The sequence below is a fragment of the Camellia sinensis genome, chromosome 7 (genome assembly GCF_055761805.1).
Source record: "Camellia sinensis isolate YWXY chromosome 7, ASM5576180v1, whole genome shotgun sequence".
NCBI lineage: Eukaryota > Viridiplantae > Streptophyta > Magnoliopsida > Ericales > Theaceae > Camellia > Camellia sinensis.
Genome location: NC_138967.1, coordinates 109,762,994 through 109,783,703, shown reverse-complemented (window position 1 = coordinate 109,783,703; position 20,710 = coordinate 109,762,994). Strand labels below are relative to the sequence as shown.

Here is a 20,710-nt window from a genome sequence, read left to right as displayed (position 1 = left end):
TCTTCCAAGGCCTAGTATTGAGAAACCCGAGCAGACAGAAGTACTCTATACCGAGCTTGGCCCTTCTTGGATGGACCCTATTATCCTCTTCCTAAAAGAGCGGACCCTTCCGGCTGATAAAAAAGAAGCGCATAAAGCCCGGGTGAAGTCAGAGCGGTTTCAGCTCTTTCCATCTGGCACTTTATATAAGAAGTCTTTCACCGATCCTTACCTCAAGTGTGTATACCCAAACAGCGTAGAAGCTTTCCTGTATGAGATTCATGAAGGCATATGTGGCAGTCACATCGGGGGAAGATTTTTGGCCTACCGTGCTATCTCGCAAAGATATTGGTGGTCGTGCATGCAAGCGGATGCTCAGAAATATGTTCGCCAATGTGAAAAGTGCCAGAAGTTCGCCCACCAAATTCACCAACCGGCCAGAAAACTTCTTCCCCTTACAAGCCCTTGGCCTTTTGCGATGTGGGAGCTAGACATAGTGGGACCACCCCCAACGGCACCAGGCAACCGGAAGTTCTTCATCGCGGCTACGGACTACTTCACTAAATGGGTTGAAGCTGAGCCCTTGGCAACTATCAAGGAGAAAGACGTCAAACGGTTTGTCTGGCAGAATGTGGTAACGCGATTTGGCGTCCCCAAGATTCTGATTTCTAATAATGACACCCAATTTGACGGGCGCTTATTCAGAGGCTTTTGTGAGGAATTGAAAATTGATTTCTACAACTCCACCCTGGCTTACCCGCAGTCCAACGGCCAAGCCGAAGCATCAAACAAGACCATTCTTGATGGGTTAAAGAAAAGACTTGAGAAAGTTAAAGGAAAATGGGACGAGGAACTCCCAAGTGTCCTTTGGGCATATCGAACGACCACGAGGTGATCTACTGGGGAAACTCCTTTTGCCCTGGCATACGGCATGGAGACGGTTATCCCATTGGAAATCGGCATGCCCACCATCCGTAGTGAAAATTTTGAGCCCGAGTTGAATTCTGAAGTAGTCGCCCTAGAATTGGACCTAGCTGAAGAGTGCCGAGAAAAAGGTTTGGTCTACGTGGCCGCATACCAACAAGAATTGTCCAGGAAATACAACAAAACCGTGTACCCCAGACTGTTTAAAGTGGGCGACTGGGTTCTAAGGAAGGTTATGGGCAACACATTGGTGCCGGGCGAAGGCAAGCTAGGGGCAAACTGGGAAGGGCCTTACAAGATAACCGGTCTGGCGGGCAAGAGGGCATACCACTTGGAAGATTTGGAAGGAAAAGGCATACCCCGACCATGGAATGCGACTAACCTCAAACTGTACTATTTTTAGCATTTTACGTTCTTATGTAATTTTTTGTGGAAAGACTTGCTCTCCCTATACTTCTGAATGTAACACTCTTTTTGTCAATATAATAGAAGTGACTTATCTTCGCTGAAGCATTCTGTTGTTTTCGATGCTCACTCTGAGGTGATAACCGAGATGTTTTACTCCGGTTGAATGAGTTGAAAATTTGCTCTACTCTGTGATTTCAACCGAGATATTTTACTCCGGTTGAATGAGTTGATGATTTGCTCAACTCTATGATTTCAACTAAGATGTTTTACTCTGGTTGAATGAGTTGATGATTTGCTCAACTTTGTGATTTCAACCGAGATGTTTTACTCCGGTTAAATGAGTTGATGATTTGCTCAACTCTGTGATTTCAACCAAGATGTTTCACTCCGGTTAACTAAGTTGATGATTTGCTTAACTCTGTGATTTCAACCGAGATGTTTTACTCCGGTTGAATGAGTTGATAGTTTGCTCAACTCTGTGATTTCAACCGAGATGGTTTACTCAACTATGGTTTCAATCGAGATTTTGTTAAAGGTTTTTGCCGAGATGATGAAACACAGTGCAACATGCAGTACAACAGTTAACGAAATCAGAACTTTTCATTGATGTGAAACAGAATTACATACGGTGGGACTGGCAGCCCGGTTACATTCTTAAAAGCAAAAAAGAAGAAAAAGAAAACTAAACTAAGGGAGATAGGTCGGCGAAGTCATCCCCGGTTGCAGTTACCTCCAGGTCGACCGTGGTTGTGGTTTCTTGGACGCTGGTCTCAACTTGGCTGGCCTGCTTTGGGCGATTATCTCCCTCGACATTTTCCTCGGCTTCCTCCGCGCCTTCTTCCTCGGCCTCAGCCTGCAATGTGCTGAAGACATCGTTGGCATACGGCACCATGTACGTCGGTAGGAAGGCAGCTGGGGAGAGACAAACACGTCAGTTCCAAATCCTTGGCCGAGCTGTTCGTAAGCAGCCTTCCAGCCAGCCTTGAAGAAAATGTCCTGGGTGGCATGAACTTGCTTGGTATAGTTTTCCTCAGCCTCCTTGAAACCTAAGTTGTTCGTTTCCTCCACCTCATCCTTCCTTGCTTGTTTCAACGTTTCCAGCTCGGCCCGGAGAGCGTATCTTTCTTGCTTGGTGGTTCCAAGTTGGCTGAGCAATTTGGAGTTGTCTAAGTTCGCAATCTCCAAAGAAGCTTTTGACCGCCCCAGCTCAGTCTGAAGGTGCTCAACCTGGCTGGCAGCATCCGTCGCCTTCTGCTGGAGTCTATGAATCGGCTCCATCACCAGATGTTGTTTCTGGATGACCTGCAAGAAGTGCTCATTGTCCCCTTTGACCGAAGCATTGACCGGGATCTCTTTTCCCCGGTGCTTCAATTAGGGCTTCCATGGAGGTGTTGGGTCAGTTGTGACCGCTGGTTGCTTAGTGTTCAGCTCCGCTACGAGCTCAGCCGAGGGATCGGCGGTGCAAGGCCTTTTACCAGTGCGGCGGTTTTCCTTGCTTGTCTGCACCGCGGCAGTTGACGCCAACGCGACCACGACCACGACCCCGCTTGATTGACCGGCAACGGCTGTACGGGAGGGGATGCTCAGTAGCTCGGTGAATGTGGCGGTGATAAGATTTTTGATACGGCTTTGTTTCGCCATCTCCTCTGCTTCGGTTAACTGGATAAGGGGCACATCCGATAGTGTTGGATCGAGAGGTAAAGACGGCACTCGGAGGAAGTCTGTCACTCTACTCCGGTGGGGAGCGGAGTATCTGTAGGTCGGTACGTAGCTGAGAAGTTCGTGGCAATCTCGGTTACGGTACCACAGCACGGTTCTGATGGCTGCTTCGTTGGGATAATGGTAGTTGGCTTGCAAAGCTTCGATTGCTGCAAAGAGGAGAAGAAGAAAAGATATTAAGTACAGAATATTGAAAGAAAGTAATTTGACCAAGCAGTTAGCACGGCTTACATGTTGAACCGAAGTCCTTGCTGATATAGTAGCCCGACACATCAGCTATTTCATAAGTACCGGACACCCAGAAAAAGTCGTCGTCATGCATGTCTTTGTCTGGGGTGCCGGTCACTATCTTCTCTTTGTCCAATCTGATCTTTAAATAATAGGCAAGGCCGTCGCCTGTATGCCCGAGGGTATACTGGCGAAGTATCTCGGCTAATCCTAGGTTAGTTCCTAGCCGGTTATTTAGCTCGGCTATCCCGTTAATTATCCTATAGGTGTTGGTTGAGACTTGCGTCGGTGCTAGCCCGGTGCATCTCAAGAACTCGCACATGAGGGGATTGACTGGGAAGCGAAGGCCGCCTTCGATAATGGAAAGAACGGTAAAAGGGCACTAATCAAGTCTGCCCCAAGGGGCTGTGTCCTCCTCACCGAGCTCGAGGTGCACGTTAGCAGGGATGCCATATTCTTCCCGGAACGCGGCTAATGCAACCGGCGTATCAACTAGGAAGCGGTAGCGCCTCATGTGTAGTCGGCTGTTTTTAGCACGGCTGTGTTGGTTTGTCAAAAACTCTCGTTTGATGGCTGCTCGGTCTTTGAGAGCCTTAGTGTTGGTGCGTGGTCCCCTTGGACTCTGCAGGAAAATGAGGGCAAGTGTAAGTGGGAGCGCGGTCGCACAAAACGAGCTTGACTTTAGCTCGGTCAGATGGAGTGCCAGACCACTTCAGTCACGAAGGTAAATCCAGAAGCTCGGCCGCTCAAGCGGACCAGATGTTAGCCCGGTCGAGCGATCAAGTCCTCTGCCTACCTCGGTTCCTACAGGAGTTTTTACAAACTCGCAACTTGCTCGGTTTAGGTGTTTTTTGGGATCAAAAGAAGACCTAGAGCCCAATCCGCTCCAAATTTTCATGTGTTCATCACTGGAGTTGAAAAACAGCAGAGAGAGCAGGGGCAGAAGAGGGTTTTTGGGGGGTTATATCCTAAAACCAATGGTTTTTGTGCCCTAGAATGTGAAATACGAAATCAAAAAGCAGTAAAAAGACTCGTAGAACTTACCAGAAGGAGGCTAAGTTTGAATCTTCGAAGAGCAAGAAGGGTGCTTGATAGTGGGGAGAGCACTACAACTTTGGGTCGTTTGGAACGAGAGAAAGACAGTAAGAAGAACATGTTAAGGGACAGGTGGTGTATTTAAAGGAGAAGAACCGCCAAAATTTGAATATAAAGGGACGGCTGGGTTGGCTGCTCGAGGCTAATCAATGATTGACGCGTGTCCATAATGGCGGCGGCGTCAGTACTGAAGAGACAAGATGGCAGGTTGAGGCGTCGACCAAGCAAGTCTAGAAACTGAGCGTGGGGATTAGCGCGGCTGACGCCTTACGAACTAAGGACCAAGGGAGAATCTACCTCGGTCAGATCGTGTAATCCCAGTCACGCTTGCTTGGACGGAATTAAGGGCCAATTGAGAGAGAGATTTATAATCTGGCTTTCGTCCGTGGTAGAAGCCGGACAGAAGATGGCTAAGCACGTTTGGGCTAAGCTAACTTGGGCTTATTTAGAGGTGGTTTTGCTCGGTCAAGGTCTAGGACCAAGTTGGGGCCGAGCTACTTGGGCTTGTCTATGTCCAGAATCGATCTTGCTCGGCCGAGGGTCAAGCCCCATGTATGGGCTGAGCTTACTTGGCCGAGTTGGTCACCTGCTAACCCGGGTTCCATGGTTCGCACGTTTAGCTCGGCGGGAAGGCTTTTTGTTTGCCGGCTCGACCTGTCTGGAACTCAGCTCTATCGGAATGCTACTGAGCTCGGTTGTTATGGAGCTCGGCAAGTGGACACTAGGACTCGTTATGCAGCCCGGTCGTGTGAAGCCGAGGTGATGCCGCCGGGCTGCCGAGTTCCCAGTAGTGTTGTCTAGCGGTTTGGTTAGGTGGTGTTTGCTGGATTTGTGCTGACAGATGGGAGAGCAGCTCCACGTGTCAAGAGACTAATGGGTGCAGAGTTGAGCGCATAAAGTATATAAGCATGACTGCGCCCTCCATGCTGAGCATGAAACATCATTTGGTGAGATAAACTTACGCTCATTCAGCTTCTCTCTCTCTCTCTCTCTCTCCTTGAGTGTGTGCTAACTTAACTGTCGGAGGGGTTTTCCAGCAACACACCGCCGGGTAGCTCACCGCCGTTGTGTTCTCAGGTTGATTGGATAGATTCGAAACTTGGACGAAAGGAGTACGGACAGCGACGAACATTTCCTCCCCGTACAATTTTATAACTCCGTATCCGACTTAGTAGACCAATTAATCTAGAGGACCAATCTTACCATCCATTTGCAGGTGTCCCAATTAAAGCCAAGGATTTATTCTGTATGGACTGATTCAAAAAAATTGTTTGCACCTAGGAGGTTGCTTATAGATATGTTTGGCATACAAAAATGTAACACCACCTAAAATTACAATAAAAATTCGATGTAATAGTGAGCCCGGCATCTAGTCTAATGTGGTTATCTCAAGCCTCCCCATTTAATTTAGGGTGAATCACTAATAAGTTCTAAAATATGATCTTGTGAACTATTTAGTACTTTTTTTTCTTATGAACTCAAAAGTCCCATTAAAGTGGAGATTACATAAAATGATAGTTACTGACATGTTTAGGTTTAATTTTTTAAGGATAAAAAATGGGTTTCTCAAGATATAAAATTACACATTTAGGCAATTTGTATTATAGAAGTTTTGGATTTTTCCTCATTCTAGAACAAATCCCACATTATGAACAAAAACCTAATACTCTAATGTAACACTCTAATAACGTAACACTTCAATATAACACATTAAAGAACTCATTACTGTATATTTTCCAAACGTAACAACGTAACACTAAAAAAATATATATATATTTGGTGTATTTTTTTTTCAAACGTAACGCTCCAATGTAATACACCAAAAAAAAAAAAAAATCATTAATGTACTTTTTCCAAATGTAACACTTCAATTAGTGTAATCCCAAACGTAACACTTCAATGTAATATGTTTCAATATAACACACAAAAATACTAAAAAAAATTTGTTAGTTACTTTTTCCAAACGTAACACTTACAGTTTGAAATTATACATTTGCCTAAAATTTACTAAGGAATATTTGTTCTCATTTTGGAATGGTTTGAAAAATCTCAGATCTTTTTTTTTTAATGTTACATTGGAGTGTTACGTTTAGGAAAAGTACACTAAGAATTTAATTTTTTTTGTGTGTGTGTTGCATTGGAGCATTACATTTGGGAAAAGTATACCAAAAAGTTTTTTTTTTTTTTTTTTTTTGTGTTAAATTAAAGTGTTACACTAAGAAATTTTTTTTGAGTGTTATATTGAAGTATACTTTGGTGTACTTTTTCTAAACATAACGCTCAAATGTAACACAAAAAAAAAAAATTAAAAAAAAAATTCTTAGTATACTTTTTCCAAACATAATACTCCAATCAGTATAATCCCAAACGTAACACTTCAATGTAACATACTCTAACATAACACACAAAAATAATAAAAAAAATTCTTAGTTTACTTTTTTCAAACGTAACACTCACAGTTTAAAATTATACATTTGCCTCAAACTTACTAAGAAATATTTGTACTCATTTAGATTGGTTTGAAAAATCTCACATCTTTTCTTTTTTTGATGTTATATTGGAGTGTTATGTTTAAGAAAAGTACACTAAGGCCTCGTTTGGGAACATGCTAATTTAGTAACTTTTTGGCTATTTGGTTAAAATATGAGTTAAAAAAAACTAGTATGCTTGGGATGACTTTTTAGCTTTTTATGAAAAGATGTGCAAAAAGTAGAGAGAAAAGAGAATATTTGACTTTTTTGATATGAATTATTGACTTTTTGACTTTTTTAGTAACTTTTTGACTTTTTGATTAAACCGGCTAGTCCCCCAAATGAGGCCTAAGAATTTAATGTAAACACCCACTCACCTCCAAACGCACCTGTTACACTTTGGCTGCATCTCGTACCAAATGCAAACCCAACACGAATCGACAAGCATACCACGCCCACAGAGAAAGAAACAGAACACAATTAACAACACAACACTCACAAATGTTGCCGACGTTAGCTCTCACCATTCAATGTTAAATAATCAAAATCCTTACAAACATACATTTCCATTCCCAGACAAACACCTGAATCACCCCCAATAGGAAAATGAGTCACTTCAAGGGTATTAATGTAAACTAAAAAATAACCAAAAAACAATAAATGACACTTACCAAAAGCATAAGACTAATTGGTTCAAAAGAAAACTCTTGGGACCAAATGGTTCAACTGTCTCTCACATGGGATTTACTAGTAAATTTTCCTTTAATTTAATATATATGTGCTATTTTTTAAAAGGATTATTAAATAAATTGGACCCTTTTAATAATTATTTGATTTTGATTATCACTACAAGAATTAACACTTTTGGCAACAAAAAAATTAGTCGCTAAAAATCAATTTTTGGTCGGCAAAAGTTATCCGCGACCAATTTTTTTGGTCGCTACTTTGGTCGCCAATTGAGGGTCGGCAAAAGTAATTCGCGACCAAAATTGTGGTTGGTCGGCAAAAGTTAGATTTCGCGACTAAATTTTTCGTCGCTAAATGTTTAATTACCGCGACTAATTTATTTTGTCGCCAAAACACTTTGGTCGCGAAAAGTGATATTTTCGTGACCAAAAAATTTGGTCGCCAATTATCACATTCAACGACCAAAAAGTTTGGTCGCCAATTGTGACATTCCGCGACCAAAAAATTTGGTCGCCAATTGTGACATTCTGCAACCAAAATTTGTTTGGTCGCCAATTGTGACATTTCACGACCAAAAAATTTGGTCGCCAATTGTGACATTCTGCGACCAATATTTTTTTTGGTCGCCAATTGTGACATTTCGCGACTAATCAATTGGTCGCCAATTGTGACATTCTGCGACCAAAATTTGTTTTGGTCGTCAATTGGGACATTTCGCGACCAAAAATTATGGTCGCCAATTGTGACATTCTGCGACCAAAATTTTTTTAGTCGCCAATTATGACATTTCGCGACTAATCAATTGGTCGCCAAAACTATAAAAACCAAACCAAATTTTGGTCGCCAATACCCAACAAAATAAACCTGTAATTTATAATAATTCATCCAATTTATTCAATATAATTTGTAAAAAGAAGAAATCATTCAAACCAACAAATAAATTGAATCATCAACATTCAACAAAATACATATATCAACCATTTCTGAACCTGTTTAATTAAAGTCAGCAACTATTATAAGTTTACATCCGCAAATAATTCGAAACTACATATTTCATTTAGCATAAAAATTATACGTTTATCATCGACTAGAGAAACAATTTCTTCACACATGACTGCAAATTGGATACAACTGAGTTATGGTTGATGGGGAGGCCCCTACCAGAGTGTAATGCTGTTCGAGCTAAGTCTGCCAAATGAAAATGGAGTCAAATTTTGTACTAGACAGTTCATCCTCAGAGAGTATGTCTTGGCTTGATGACTAAGAAAATGATACATGAATATTTACCCCCTTTCTTTTTACCTCCTACGTACGAACCATATGTATAAATATAGGACCTATCATATCTATAAAATAATAAGATCCACCATTATTTTTCAACGGATCATGCTAATGACAAATTAATGTGTAGTCTAGATTTTTGCAGTGTTTGTGGCGGGCTTCATCCCGTTCTTTTGAAGATTCTTCTCAATGTCAATCATATCACGTGGTAGTTCAATTCCCTGGAATAGCAGTTTCAGGTCGTCATCAACCTTGATTGGCACTCGAGGGTCATTTGGATAGGCTATGTCCTCTTGCGAGTCGAAGTTCGACAACAGCCAGATTTGACCAGCAGCTTTCAAAGCCTATGAAGAAAATACAAATTTTGCTCTAAAACTCCAAGAAAAACGAAAATTAAAAGTTATAATGCAAAGTCCATGCAAGTATTTGGCTATTATTTTAGGCGGTAACACAAACCTGTAGATCCTCCATGACAGTTGGGTATGCATCCTTGAGATCAATAACAGTAATGCCCTCTGGAATTTTACGTATTAGGATGAGTAGTTGATTCTTGTCCTCCAGAGCATGTTTGGACTGTAATCAAATAAAGACCAAGTAAATTCTCAGCACAAAGACAACTTTTTTTCGAAACTTTTTGGGCAGGCACCTGTAACAATCTATGAACTCTTGGAGAAGACAGAGAAGTTCAATTGTCTGCCAGGGTTCCAGGTGAAAAGATTAGGATTTACCTTGTAAGCGAAGCACCTCCCATCATAGTTCACTTTTGGGTTATTCCTCAAACTGTCAAAGACAGCCTTGTTGGAATTAATGTCAACATAACATGCTTCATTTATTTGCTCTGGTGTAAAGGCTTGCCTTGTCTGAAGAACAAGAAACATAAATAATTAAGGTGTAATTAATCCCTTTCAAGTGAGCCTACAAAAAATGAGAGGACAAATCAACCAATGACTTCCCACATGCCCCTGCCTCGCACACTGGCATCCTGCAGGGGTAGCTGGGTTGTGCAGCAAGTATCAGCAGCAGGAATAAGTTCAAGGCTCACAGCATAAGAAGTATTGGAGGAACTATAAAACTTCTACAACCTCTATATTTTTTTGCTAAGTCTATAACATAACCTCTATATTTGAACACTGTAGATCTACCCAAAGAAATCTCACATTATCCAACCCCCAGCTGGATGAAAAATCTCGAGAGATAAATAATGCTCAATATGTAAAGAGCCCCAGAGAAATCGGTGTAGCAAGTATTGTCAGACTTGTCAGTGTTGGGAACCATAACCAGTTTCCTCTTAGCCAATATCATTGCTAACAACTGTTATGTTATGTGACTAAGCACTTTGCATCCTTATTGATGAAACTGATAGTTTTCATCTAACATGTCCAAAACATCAAAGGTAAATATAGAAATTTTCAACTTCTCAGGAAAGAACTTGTATAAAATCGATATTTTCAAGCACTTTCTACTTATCCATCCCCCGTGATAGATTTAGTTACAACATGTCCGTGAATGTTCTCACAGAGGCAGAATGTTCATAAGAAGTGGTATGAAAGAGCACCTACAAAAGGGAAAAGAAGAGATATCCAGACTTTCGATCATATGTAAGTCAACATTTTAAAAATAGAATGCATTACATAACCACGTGTGAGAAGCTTAAGCATGCATGTGGAACACTGTAAAATACCTAGTATGCAAAATTACCCAAAGGTAAAAGAAGCCAAGACTGCAAAAACTGCCCAATTAATAGATTTCAATGTAATTAGATAATGAGGCAGAAAAAAAATTAATGTGTAGTCTAGATTTTTTTTCTGTGTTTTGGTATATAACTAGTCAATAGTCTTTCTTCACCAAGAGTGATCGATGGGGCGGCCCCTACCGCCTTGCAACCAAGTTTCTATTTTGTCTTGGGTACTTGATGTTCTTGCTATTTTAAGGCAATTAGGTACGTTTATCATCGACTAGAGAAACAATTTCTTCACACATGACTGCAAATTTGGTACAACTGAGTTATGGTTGATGGGGAGGCCCCTACCAGAGTGTAATGCTGTTCGAGTTAAGTCTGCCAAATGAAAATGGAGTCAGATTTTGTACTAGACAGTTCATCCTCAGAGAGTATGTCTTGGTTTGATGACTAAGAAAATGATACATGAATATTTACCCCCCTTTCTTTTTACCTCCTACGTACGAACCATATGTATAAATATAGGACCTATCATATCTATAAAATAATAAGATCCACTATTATTTTTCAACGGATCATGCTAATGACAACTTATGGTCTGTCTTTAAGGGGAGGTAATACCAAAATAGTTAGAATACTAAGCACTTTTTACATATTTTGATACATATAGGATGAACAATATAAAAACTTGATAAGTAGTTCAAGGGCTGAAAACTTAAAGCTTCAAAACATCTTGTACATATCAACATTGAAGATGAAAGATAAACATATATATATTCTACCCTTTCCGACATGATTGTGTCAGGATTAGGGTATTAAACTAAAAAACATAAGACCCCATATGTTTAGGATTTGTCTCCTAATTTTGTAATGTCTCACATTTGATTCACCAATAAGGGGATTAGTTGTGCGGACAGATTAATACTCCCTCAAAACCATGGGTTAAATTTCTCAGTGCCTTGGCATAATTAATTTCGCATGAGTCCTCGTCGGATTAACTTTCCTCCATCCCAACTCTTACTAAACATAGTACTGTAATTTCATAATATATATAAATCTCTCCAACATCCCATTGTATGAAAATAAATAGGGGATCCACGGTATTACTTAGACCATTATCCTTTCCCTTAAGAGTAAACATGACTGAACTTGCTAGCACAATGGGAAAAGAAACTTCAAACTGAAAAATGAATGCTCATGTAAGAGAAAAAGAATTATAGGAAAAGATTATAAGAATTATAGGAACATGAATTATAGGAAACTTCAAACTGAAAAAAAGTCACTAGAAGAAAAATATTCTAAGTGAATGCTCATGTAAGAGAAAAAGAATTATAGGAACACATTCTTCATGTGATGTCAACTGTTTTGCCAAAGTCCAGCGCAGTAATTTAATTAGAGCAATGTTAGAAATGTAGAAAACTAAACATAGACTTTCTGCTTTTGTGAGACATTTGTAAATTTGTGAGATATTTTTGTGTTTATTATGTGTTTGATTCTCTATGTATTTAGACTTTCTTATTTTATTGGGTACTAGAATAAGGTCTATAGATCAATGATATAAATGCACAAACATAGATCATATTAGGATTAACTACACTCAATGGTACATAAAAGTATGTGTTTTGTTAACAGTCATGTCACTACAAGAACGAAAAACAATGAGATTGAAATTAGGATAGGGCCACCAATGAGTCCATATCCAGGAAAATCCATTGCCAACACTGTATACTCAATTCAAAAAATTTAATGGGTATTCACAGCTAGCATCTTATTATGATTTTAATTGGGTATGTGATAGAGATACTCACAATATCTCCAAAGTCTGCAGTAGTCCTAGCGTTGAAGGAATCTTGCCACTGAGTTCATTGTTATTAAAAACCCTGCTCAAATTAATTCACAAGATGACATTGAAATTAGGGCTCAGATTGAGAGAAACGGGGCTGCCCAGAAATTCAGTCCAACGTTCCTCATCATATTATAAAATTAAAAAAAGAAGAGAACACCCATTCTGTCAACAGTTAAAAGGCAAAATTGAGTGGGACTTGTCATTATATATGAATTCATTCAAACGCATATTTAAAATATTATTCTCGTAACAAATGTTGTTCTCTTTGTCACCATGAAAGCTTGTTGCTTATACTTGCCATACGGGTAAGCAAACTGCATAAATGCATAACCTGTTGTTCTGTCATTCAAGTGCATACCAGAGACTCGTGAATAAATTGCTGGTTCAAAGGAACTCACACATGTATCAGAGACATATTTGAATTGAAAAGTGAAGTCTCTGCCAATGGTTAAAGTAATTGCCGAAGCTACTGAGTTTCTTTACGAAGTGACTGAACTTCTTTCATAATCTCAGCTTGATTTTCCAGGATTGAGCTCATCACACCAGACATTTCCATCTGTAGAGTGATACAGTGAGTGGAAGCTAGATAAAGAACAACAAAAGCAAAGGAATGAACTTGAATACTATATATATATATATATACCTCCTGCATATGAAACTGCCTTAAAATTTCAATATGGAGGTTCCTCATATCTTCATGAATGGATTTCTGGAAGGCACCAAGAGTTTCTTCAAGAGTGCGTTGAAACAGCTGAAGTGTAAAAAAGGACCCCTGCTGTGTGTGAGGTTGAGATGGGATTCTCGGGGGTTGTGAAACTCCTCCCTATTACAATACTACAGGTCAATGACCATTCTATTTTAACAAAAAATGACGCTAGCTTTAAGAAATCTGGGTGAAAGGTTAAGATGTTGAATTATCACAAAGTGTAAGTCTACCTCACAGTTCCAGGAATAAACCTAAATTTAAGCTCACAAAATGTAAGTCAAGTTCACACCTAAATTTAATAGATGGAGGCACAGGAAAATTGTACAAACAAGAAATTAGATAAATCCATGATGGTGATCTTACATTCACATATGGAAGAGTCCTTTGTTCTGTAGCAGATAATGTGTTCGTCCTTGATAACAAGCTATTCAACAGTTCTTCTCTCGTTTCAGCTCCTGTTTTCTTTGTTTTTGGTGAACCCACCGAGAGGGATGTTCCATCACTAAAGGCCAGATTAGTACTCATCCTTTCAGCATAAGTGGTAAATTTTTGAGGGTGGTTTAATGCTGACCCCAGAGAATCAAGGTTAGACTGCCCTAAAGTAGTACTTTTTGTTCCTAGAGAAAGGGACATAGAACTGAAGGGGATATGCTCTGGAAATCCCAGTGAAGACTCTTGATTGGAGGAGTTGTCTCTGTTGCGTAAATTTGCCGAGATCAGGTTTGAACTTGTTAGGTAACACATACTTGTCTGGCTAGTTGCAGAAAATGAAATACTTATAGCCAGAGGGACAGAGGGAAAACCAAAACAATACAAAAAGAAAATGAAATAATTATAGCCAAACAGTTCACTTCCCATCTCAATATGATGTTAGGGGCATCATGGACTGAAAGGTCAATTTTGATCCTCAAGTGGAAAGGTATACAGAATTTTTTTTTTTTTTTGATAAATTGGAAAGATATACAGAATTATTTAAATGATGAGTAATTAATGCTCTCAATCTAAATTAGTAAATGTCAGGCAGCAAACAAGTGATTCAATAAAATTGAAAGGGAATTAGAGAGGGGCAAAAAGTAAACCTGTTTGGAAGTTGAACTAGGTTTCCAGTCAAAAATTGGATGATCACTGCCACCTCCTTCCTCTGAAAGAGGAAATCTCCTATTCGATGAAGGAAAGAGCAAAGAAGGTTTCTTATCAACTCAAAGATGATCTTTTTTTGCACGCTCATGCTGATCCCAAAGTTTATCAAGCGATGGTGTAATAGGTTGGACTTCCACAAGTGGGGAAAACACTTTCATATCATCCTTGAAATTATAATTACGAGGAGCATGTAATCTCGTCAAATAATGAAAAAGGTGTTGTGTGTGATTTTTAAGCTCAACATCTACTTATCTTTTTCCATTTCAATCTCTCTTTTTTTTACCCTCTTTGTGAAGTTATTGTTTTTCCATAGTTTTTATTCATCAAGAAATCAATGGATGTGATTAACCCTTTTTCTTGGTAATTTTTACTAATTATGATAAAATTGTTATTACTTGAATTCTGACAAAATACAAACTTGAATGCTAAATAAAAATGGGTCCTAAGGGTAGGATAAGGTATTCCAAATCTGAATGTCAACCATATTTATGTAACTACCAGCAGGTTTAGGAGGTCAGATCAGCAAGACAATTGAAGGACACAAGGGCTACATGGCTGCAGACATATCCACAGCATGGGCAATTGGCTAAAGCATTACAAGTCAAGGTAGAGCTGCAGCCATGGCCACAGCTCAGAACAACAGAACAGTTGCAGCAGTTGCAGCCACAGCTCAGTCCAACAGAGCAATTACATCAGATTGCAAATACATTCAAGTTCTTCTCTGATTTTCTTTAATTTTAACATGAGGACCAAGTGTAAAGCAACAGCCAGCAATCTTTCAATTGAATTGAATGAAATCACAAGCTTTAATAACATATGGCTTTAACCAATGAAACCAAAAAGGAAAATAGTAAGTAAAACTTATAGGAAAATGCAGACCAGTTTAAGCATTCTTAAGGAGAACTATGTCCATGTGCATTTGTTTTTACATAAAGGTGCCTACGTGTGTCTGAAGGTGAACTTTCTGCATGTGTGCAAAACTAGAAATTATACCTTCTACAAGCTATCACCGCTACCAAATGAGGAGTTCAAAGGAGAACTTCTTCGAGTGTATGTTCGGGGACTATTAGCTTCAGATGGAATACCATCACTCCTTGATTCTATTCTCCACTTCCGTTGATGACCACGCAAAATTAATGCTTTTAAACAAATAAACCATTGCTCAGCTTCATCTTTATCTTTACAAATCTGGAATGAAAGTCATTTACCAAATTACAAATAGAGTAAAATATATATCTATTTGGAAACTACTCTAAAATAGTAGAACAGAATTGGTATTTTAGGAAGATCATTGCAGCAACTGAAAATTAATAAGGAAATGGATATGTCAAATGAGATGCTTACCAAATCTAGTGACCTGTCATTCTATATAAGAGAGGACTGGTACTCCTTCTCAGGCCGTGGATACCTTTGAAAGATCGGCTAAAAAATATTACACGATGAAATGAAATTTTAGGGCCTTAATTCAGTCAATCCATATCAAGAAGAATTTATGTTTTATTAGAAGTGCTGAAACTAAGTCTACAAAAACTAGCTGGCAATACAAGGGCAAAAAGGTCAGTCAAGAACACAAAAATTCTAACAAAATTCACCATCTCCAGGTCTGTTGCTTCCATCAACACCACAACAGAGGTACAAGATTAAAAGACATCAATGAAACTAGTAGCAACAAAACAAATACAAGGATTCAGAACTCAAGAAGCTCAACATCAAAAAATAGATAAGAGTAGTGAAAGTTTTCTCTTTCCTTCTTCCTTTTGAGACACAAAAGAAAAACCAGTAAAGGTTTTTGGAACAAGAATACGATGACAGGTACAAGCAATGTCCATTACCTCAAGGGACTAATTCTTATTGCTAAGAATTCTCAATATGATCATTGATTGCTTAATTTGTTGCAGAAAGCTAACAAAATCATAACTAAAGTGGCTTCTATTAGTTTCATTAATTTAAGTGAAAAAATGCAGTTTTTAAAATGTCATTTCATTTCTGAAATATTTTCCAGATTTTCAATCCAGAACTGAATTGACAGATCTAGTGGATGAAACTAATAAAGGAATTAACACTAAAATAGAAATCTGGAAAGAACAAAAATGCATTTGGCAAGGAAAAATCAATTAGGGCACATAAATTGCAATTTATAGGGCAAAGAGAGAGAAGAACCCCAGCTGCGAATTTATCAATAGAAAAAAGAAGCTAAAATTGTTGAGGGAAAAACAATGAACCATAACCATAACTACCTAACTTGACTATAACTGTCTAACTAAACCATATAGTTAACCTTTAACAAACTAACAGCTAATTTGCCACTTGCTTTGCAATTCACACGTTCTTGAAATGAGAGAGAGACTTCAGCTGATGAGAGAGGGCTGCAGCTGAGGCTGCAGCTACTGTAGCATTAGCAGCTCTGTCTGTTCTGAGCTGCAGCCTTCGCTATGGCTGCTAGCTGCTAAGGTGTGGCCTTAACTGCTCTGCCTTATCACTGTGGCCTTGGCTGCAGCTATCTAGTTTTCACTGCCTTGACTGCTGTGGCCTTGGCTATGGCTCGCAGCTGTGGCTGATCTGTATCACACACAAGGATACCAATTAGCCATTCTCACTTTAATGAGATCACACAGCCACCCTAACCTTCACTACTTCACCCAACTCAACACAAGAAGGCTGCCCATTATTAAATACACAGTCATTCCTGAGTTTCCATCTCCTCTCTTCTCTCCCCAAAAACCTTCATCCAATGTTCCTAAATTGGAGACCATTGTTGAAGAAGGATCCAACAAGTTTGACCTAGTGCATAACCACAAGTTGATGTATCTTCTTCCTGTGGTTCTTTCTATTGTTTCCTACATATTGATAGACAAATACATCATTGCTTGAATTGTAGTCCTTTTCACACATATCATATCCCTCCTTTGATGGACGAAGAACCCCTTTGTCGTTCTACCTCAAAACAATCCCAACCGTTTGATCATTTGATGACCTGAAGCCATGATCTAATTGCTATGAATATTTCGGGACAACAAGACAGATGAGGTGAGATATGTGTGTCTATGAAAAAACTGTGAGATTGTACCTGCCCTTTCAAATCTCTCCAAAAACATTCATTCTATAAAAACAGACACATTTCTTGAAGAAAAGATCTAACTAGTTTGATGTTGTGCACATCATGTTTATGTGATCCTGTGTTTCTATCTTTTCTCTGTATAGCTAAATAGATATGTTCTTATTTGATGTCAACAAGATTGTAAAAGGGATAAGTGAGATGTGAGCTGCAAGAAAATTAGATATGGAGAAGTGTACTAACAGATTATATGCCCCCACAAGGGTTAGGTGTTTCTAAAGATAGCATCATAAAAATAAAAATAAAAAATCCTATTCTATTCATAAATATATATAGAAATAAAAGAACTTCAGTTTTAATAAAGTAACATGCAACTAATCATAAACACGATTAAACTAGAATAAGGCTGCAAAGATAAAATCAAAAGCTTCTTGAGAGACGGGAAAGCTTAACAGCTTCTTTAGGCGCAAAAAATATTTTACACAAAATCAAGTTGTCAATGGAGTCTAAAATGCAATATGAAGCAAGGGATGATATCAACAAAGCTCACTTTTTCTTTCCTCCCATCAGCAAAACAAGATTAAGACAGTCAATATGTATATAAATAGCATTCTATTGAAAAGCAATCCAAGCAAAGTCGAAAAGCACAAATTAGAGATGCTGGTTATCAAAGAAATATCACCCTAACACGCAACAAAACCAACCCAACTCCATAAGTTTTCAACCGTCCAAGAACCATCTACTCCATAATCTCTGAAGAAGCCTACAAAAAATGAAGCCATAATTAACAACACTACTTCATTCATATATACAAGTAAATTTCCTTGCACCTTGAAGAAAAAAATTAGTATGTTTCTTTAATTAGGTTTGAGGGGATTGCTAAAATAAATTATCTTCATAGTTAAAAGTAACTTTTTCCGAGCAAATTTTTTTCAACAAAATAGAGTGTCAACTTGCCTATTTGCTACAAAGAGAAACCAAGAGGACCAAGATATTGTGGGGGCATCGGCATGGATTCTCCTATCATTGTGTGGTGTGTTGTCATCTATGAAAAAAGCAGTTTGAAGTCAAGTCAATGTTTCTTTTCCATTACTTCAGTGCATTCTCTAACAAAACAACATCCTGTTCTGTAGGATTTTGTTTTCCTTTAAAAATTCAATGATTGATTATAAACAAAATATGATTTAATAATTTCCACAACTAAAAAAAATACATAACAATGTGCATATAGTGCATCCAAGTTAGAAATGTTTCAACTTAATTATGTTAGCTCAATAAGCAAATTCATCCAATTGTAAATTAAACATATCCAAATAAGCATAATTTGCAACAGTAAATACTTACCAAATCATCATAATTAGCCCCAAAAAATAATTTTTTTATAGGAATCAGGCCGTCAATTTTCACCAAATCAACACCACCAAGTTCACATACTACTTCAATCTCTTAGTCATATTTTATAATCAAGTAACACACAAGTAGAACTTAGAATTTGCACGATCAATGCAAAAACGTGTGCACAGCAGTAGATATATAAACAATAAATGCACAGGTCACCAGTATAATCAATGATGCGATAGCACGAACCATCGATTTGCTGCCACAAGACAGACTGGAACATATACCCCTTGTTTGCTGTGCTGTATAAAGGAACATAATCTATGTCTGATAGACAAAAGAAAAGCTAAGACGAACAGCATTTTCTAGTAAAATAAATTATGAATGGAAAAGAAAATTAAGGTAGGTTCTTTGAGAGGCAGATTAGCCAGTGATTAATGTAGAACACTGCAGCAAACATCAATTGTGTGGCCAAAAACTGATTACAAAATATTATTATGAACAATATAAAGCATACCTGCAAGAGGGCAGTGATAGTACCAAAAGTGTTCAACAACAGTGGATCCAAATCTTGAAATAATTCTCTCTTCTAAACATATAAACAAAGACAAACACAAGGCATGAGTAACAAGGCATAGTACAAAACAATTCTCTCTTCTTTCTAGATTTTTTTCCCTTCTTGGTAAGGTACAAGAGGAAGGGGAAAAGTTGACACAGTAAATGAGCTTTAGCTCTAATTTTAGAACCTGGTTCGAGCCTTCAATCCAATTCTTAATCAAAACCCTCAAGCCTTGAATTCGAATACCCTGAATTGGTGTGAATTTGAAACTAAGATTTCATTAACTAAAAAGAAAAATTAACTTAATCAATTCAACAAATTGCCACAGTATTTGACCAAAATTTTGACCAATGAACCAGTGGATAACCCAATATATGTGAGAATGAGGAAACATATCAAAAGGATCATTATCAAAGGTCAAAAAAAAACTTGATGTAGCACCAAAAGAACAAAAGAGAAAGAAACTGTGGAATCAAATCCCAAATTAATATACCAATATTCAAAATCATATCCTAGTCCAATAAAAACCCATTACATAATGCTACCAATGCCTTTTCGATCCCCTTAAGTAATAGAAAAAACATGAGAAAAAGAAATTAGGAGAGGGTCATACCCTTTCCAGTTTGATGCCAATAAAGCCCCAAATTCCCCTGTTTAATGTCAAATAGTGAGCAAAATGAAGAAAATAATTAGCCCCAAATCGAAGGAGACAAAGAGAGGAAGACAGAGAGACACACACACGCGCACAGAGAGAGAAAGAGAGAGAGGGCGAAATAGAGGACATACCTACCCGAGACAAAGCGACGGTGGTGCTAACCCTTACGGTGTGCTCACCCAACCCTTGCGTTGTGCTCATCTAACCCTTGCGGTGATGCTCTAGTAACAGAGAGGAGGGCAGCGTGAGGCGTGAGAGAGAAGAGACACAGAGGCGTGAGGCGTGAGGCGTGAGAAAAGAGAAAGGGGGAGGTGAGGTCATGTAGGGTGAGGTTTGGAATCTGTGTGTGAGAGGAACAGATATATCTAAAGGCGCCAATATATTCATTTCCCCCTAAAAATTTTTAGCAATTAAATCATTTATTTAGTGATAAAATTATTTTCTCATTAAAAATAAAATTATTAGTCACGAAAATAATTTTTTCATTAAATAATATTAAATTATAAAAAATTATTGGTAACGAAAATATATTCGTCATTAATAATTTTATTATTGGTGATCAATTTTTTCTTCACCAAAAGTCTGAAAATTTTGGCACCATCCGAAAAATTAGCAGAAAAATATTTAGTGACAAAAAAAATATAAATAATGACGAAAAATAATTTCGTCACCTAATTTTTTTATTATATATGCAGATTGGTGATGAAATTTTATTTTTGCCTCTAAAATTGGTACATTTGGAGACGAAAAATTATTTTCTTCATTAAAAGGTACGTCTTTCGTGACAAAATTTATTTTCGTCATTAGTTTTCGTCTCCAAAGACACTTTTTGTTGTAGTGAACAACCACAGCAGCGAATACCCAGCAATTGCTCCCTCTGTGTGAGAGAAAGACAGAGGGCGATGGCGATTTGCGGCGGTGGCGATGTGCGACGGATGTGA

General features: G+C 38.4%; 1 protein-coding gene and 1 long non-coding RNA gene across 10 annotated transcripts; both read right to left on the bottom strand.

Moving 5' to 3' along the window:
• Positions 1-8,480: 8,480 nt before the first annotated feature.
• On the bottom strand, positions 8,481-18,820 carry LOC114301964 (uncharacterized). 8 transcript variants are annotated; one of them, XM_082879061.1, is made up of 9 exons: positions 18,175-18,231; positions 17,900-17,980; positions 15,507-15,584; positions 15,156-15,350; positions 14,102-14,326; positions 13,386-13,716; positions 9,521-9,652; positions 9,249-9,365; positions 8,481-9,136 (listed from the first exon to the last, which is right to left on the bottom strand). In XM_082879061.1, exons 5-9 carry the CDS (start codon positions 14,248-14,250, stop codon positions 8,924-8,926), a joined length of 942 nt encoding a protein of 313 aa, XP_082735187.1. In that variant the 5' UTR covers positions 14,251-14,326; positions 15,156-15,350; positions 15,507-15,584; positions 17,900-17,980; positions 18,175-18,231; the 3' UTR covers positions 8,481-8,923. The 8 variants fall into 8 exon arrangements, 7 of the variants coding, with proteins under 7 accessions (XP_082735187.1, XP_082735188.1, XP_082735189.1 ...); XR_014335854.1 differs by lacking the exons at positions 15,156-15,350; positions 15,507-15,584; positions 17,900-17,980; positions 18,175-18,231 and adding exons at positions 12,279-12,350; positions 12,715-12,872; positions 12,960-13,139 and having other exon boundaries at positions 13,386-13,776; positions 14,102-14,506; XM_082879062.1 differs by lacking the exon at positions 18,175-18,231 and having other exon boundaries at positions 17,900-18,035.
• Positions 17,942-20,296, bottom strand: LOC145795251 (uncharacterized). Of its 2 annotated transcripts, XR_014335855.1 has the most exons (4): positions 19,905-20,106; positions 19,728-19,764; positions 19,073-19,144; positions 17,942-18,262 (listed from the first exon to the last, which is right to left on the bottom strand). It is a non-coding gene; the product is annotated as an uncharacterized LOC145795251 (long non-coding RNA). The 2 variants fall into 2 exon arrangements; XR_014335856.1 differs by lacking the exons at positions 17,942-18,262; positions 19,073-19,144 and adding an exon at positions 19,214-19,361 and having other exon boundaries at positions 19,901-20,296.
• Positions 20,297-20,710: the final 414 nt, after the last annotated feature.

Bases quoted from the DNA above. Each gene is read 5' to 3' on its own strand.
- LOC114301964 (XM_082879060.1), bottom strand. From the start codon at position 14,250: ATGAGCGTGCAAAAAAAGATCATCTTTGAGTTGATAAGAAACCTTCTT. The intron at 9,653-13,385 runs GTAAGATCACCA...CTTGTTCTTCAG, and splicing joins GGACTCTTCCATATGTGAAT to ACAAGGCAAGCCTTTACACC. The intron at 9,137-9,248 runs GTTTGTGTTACC...TTTTCTTCATAG, and splicing joins CTGTCATGGAGGATCTACAG to GCTTTGAAAGCTGCTGGTCA.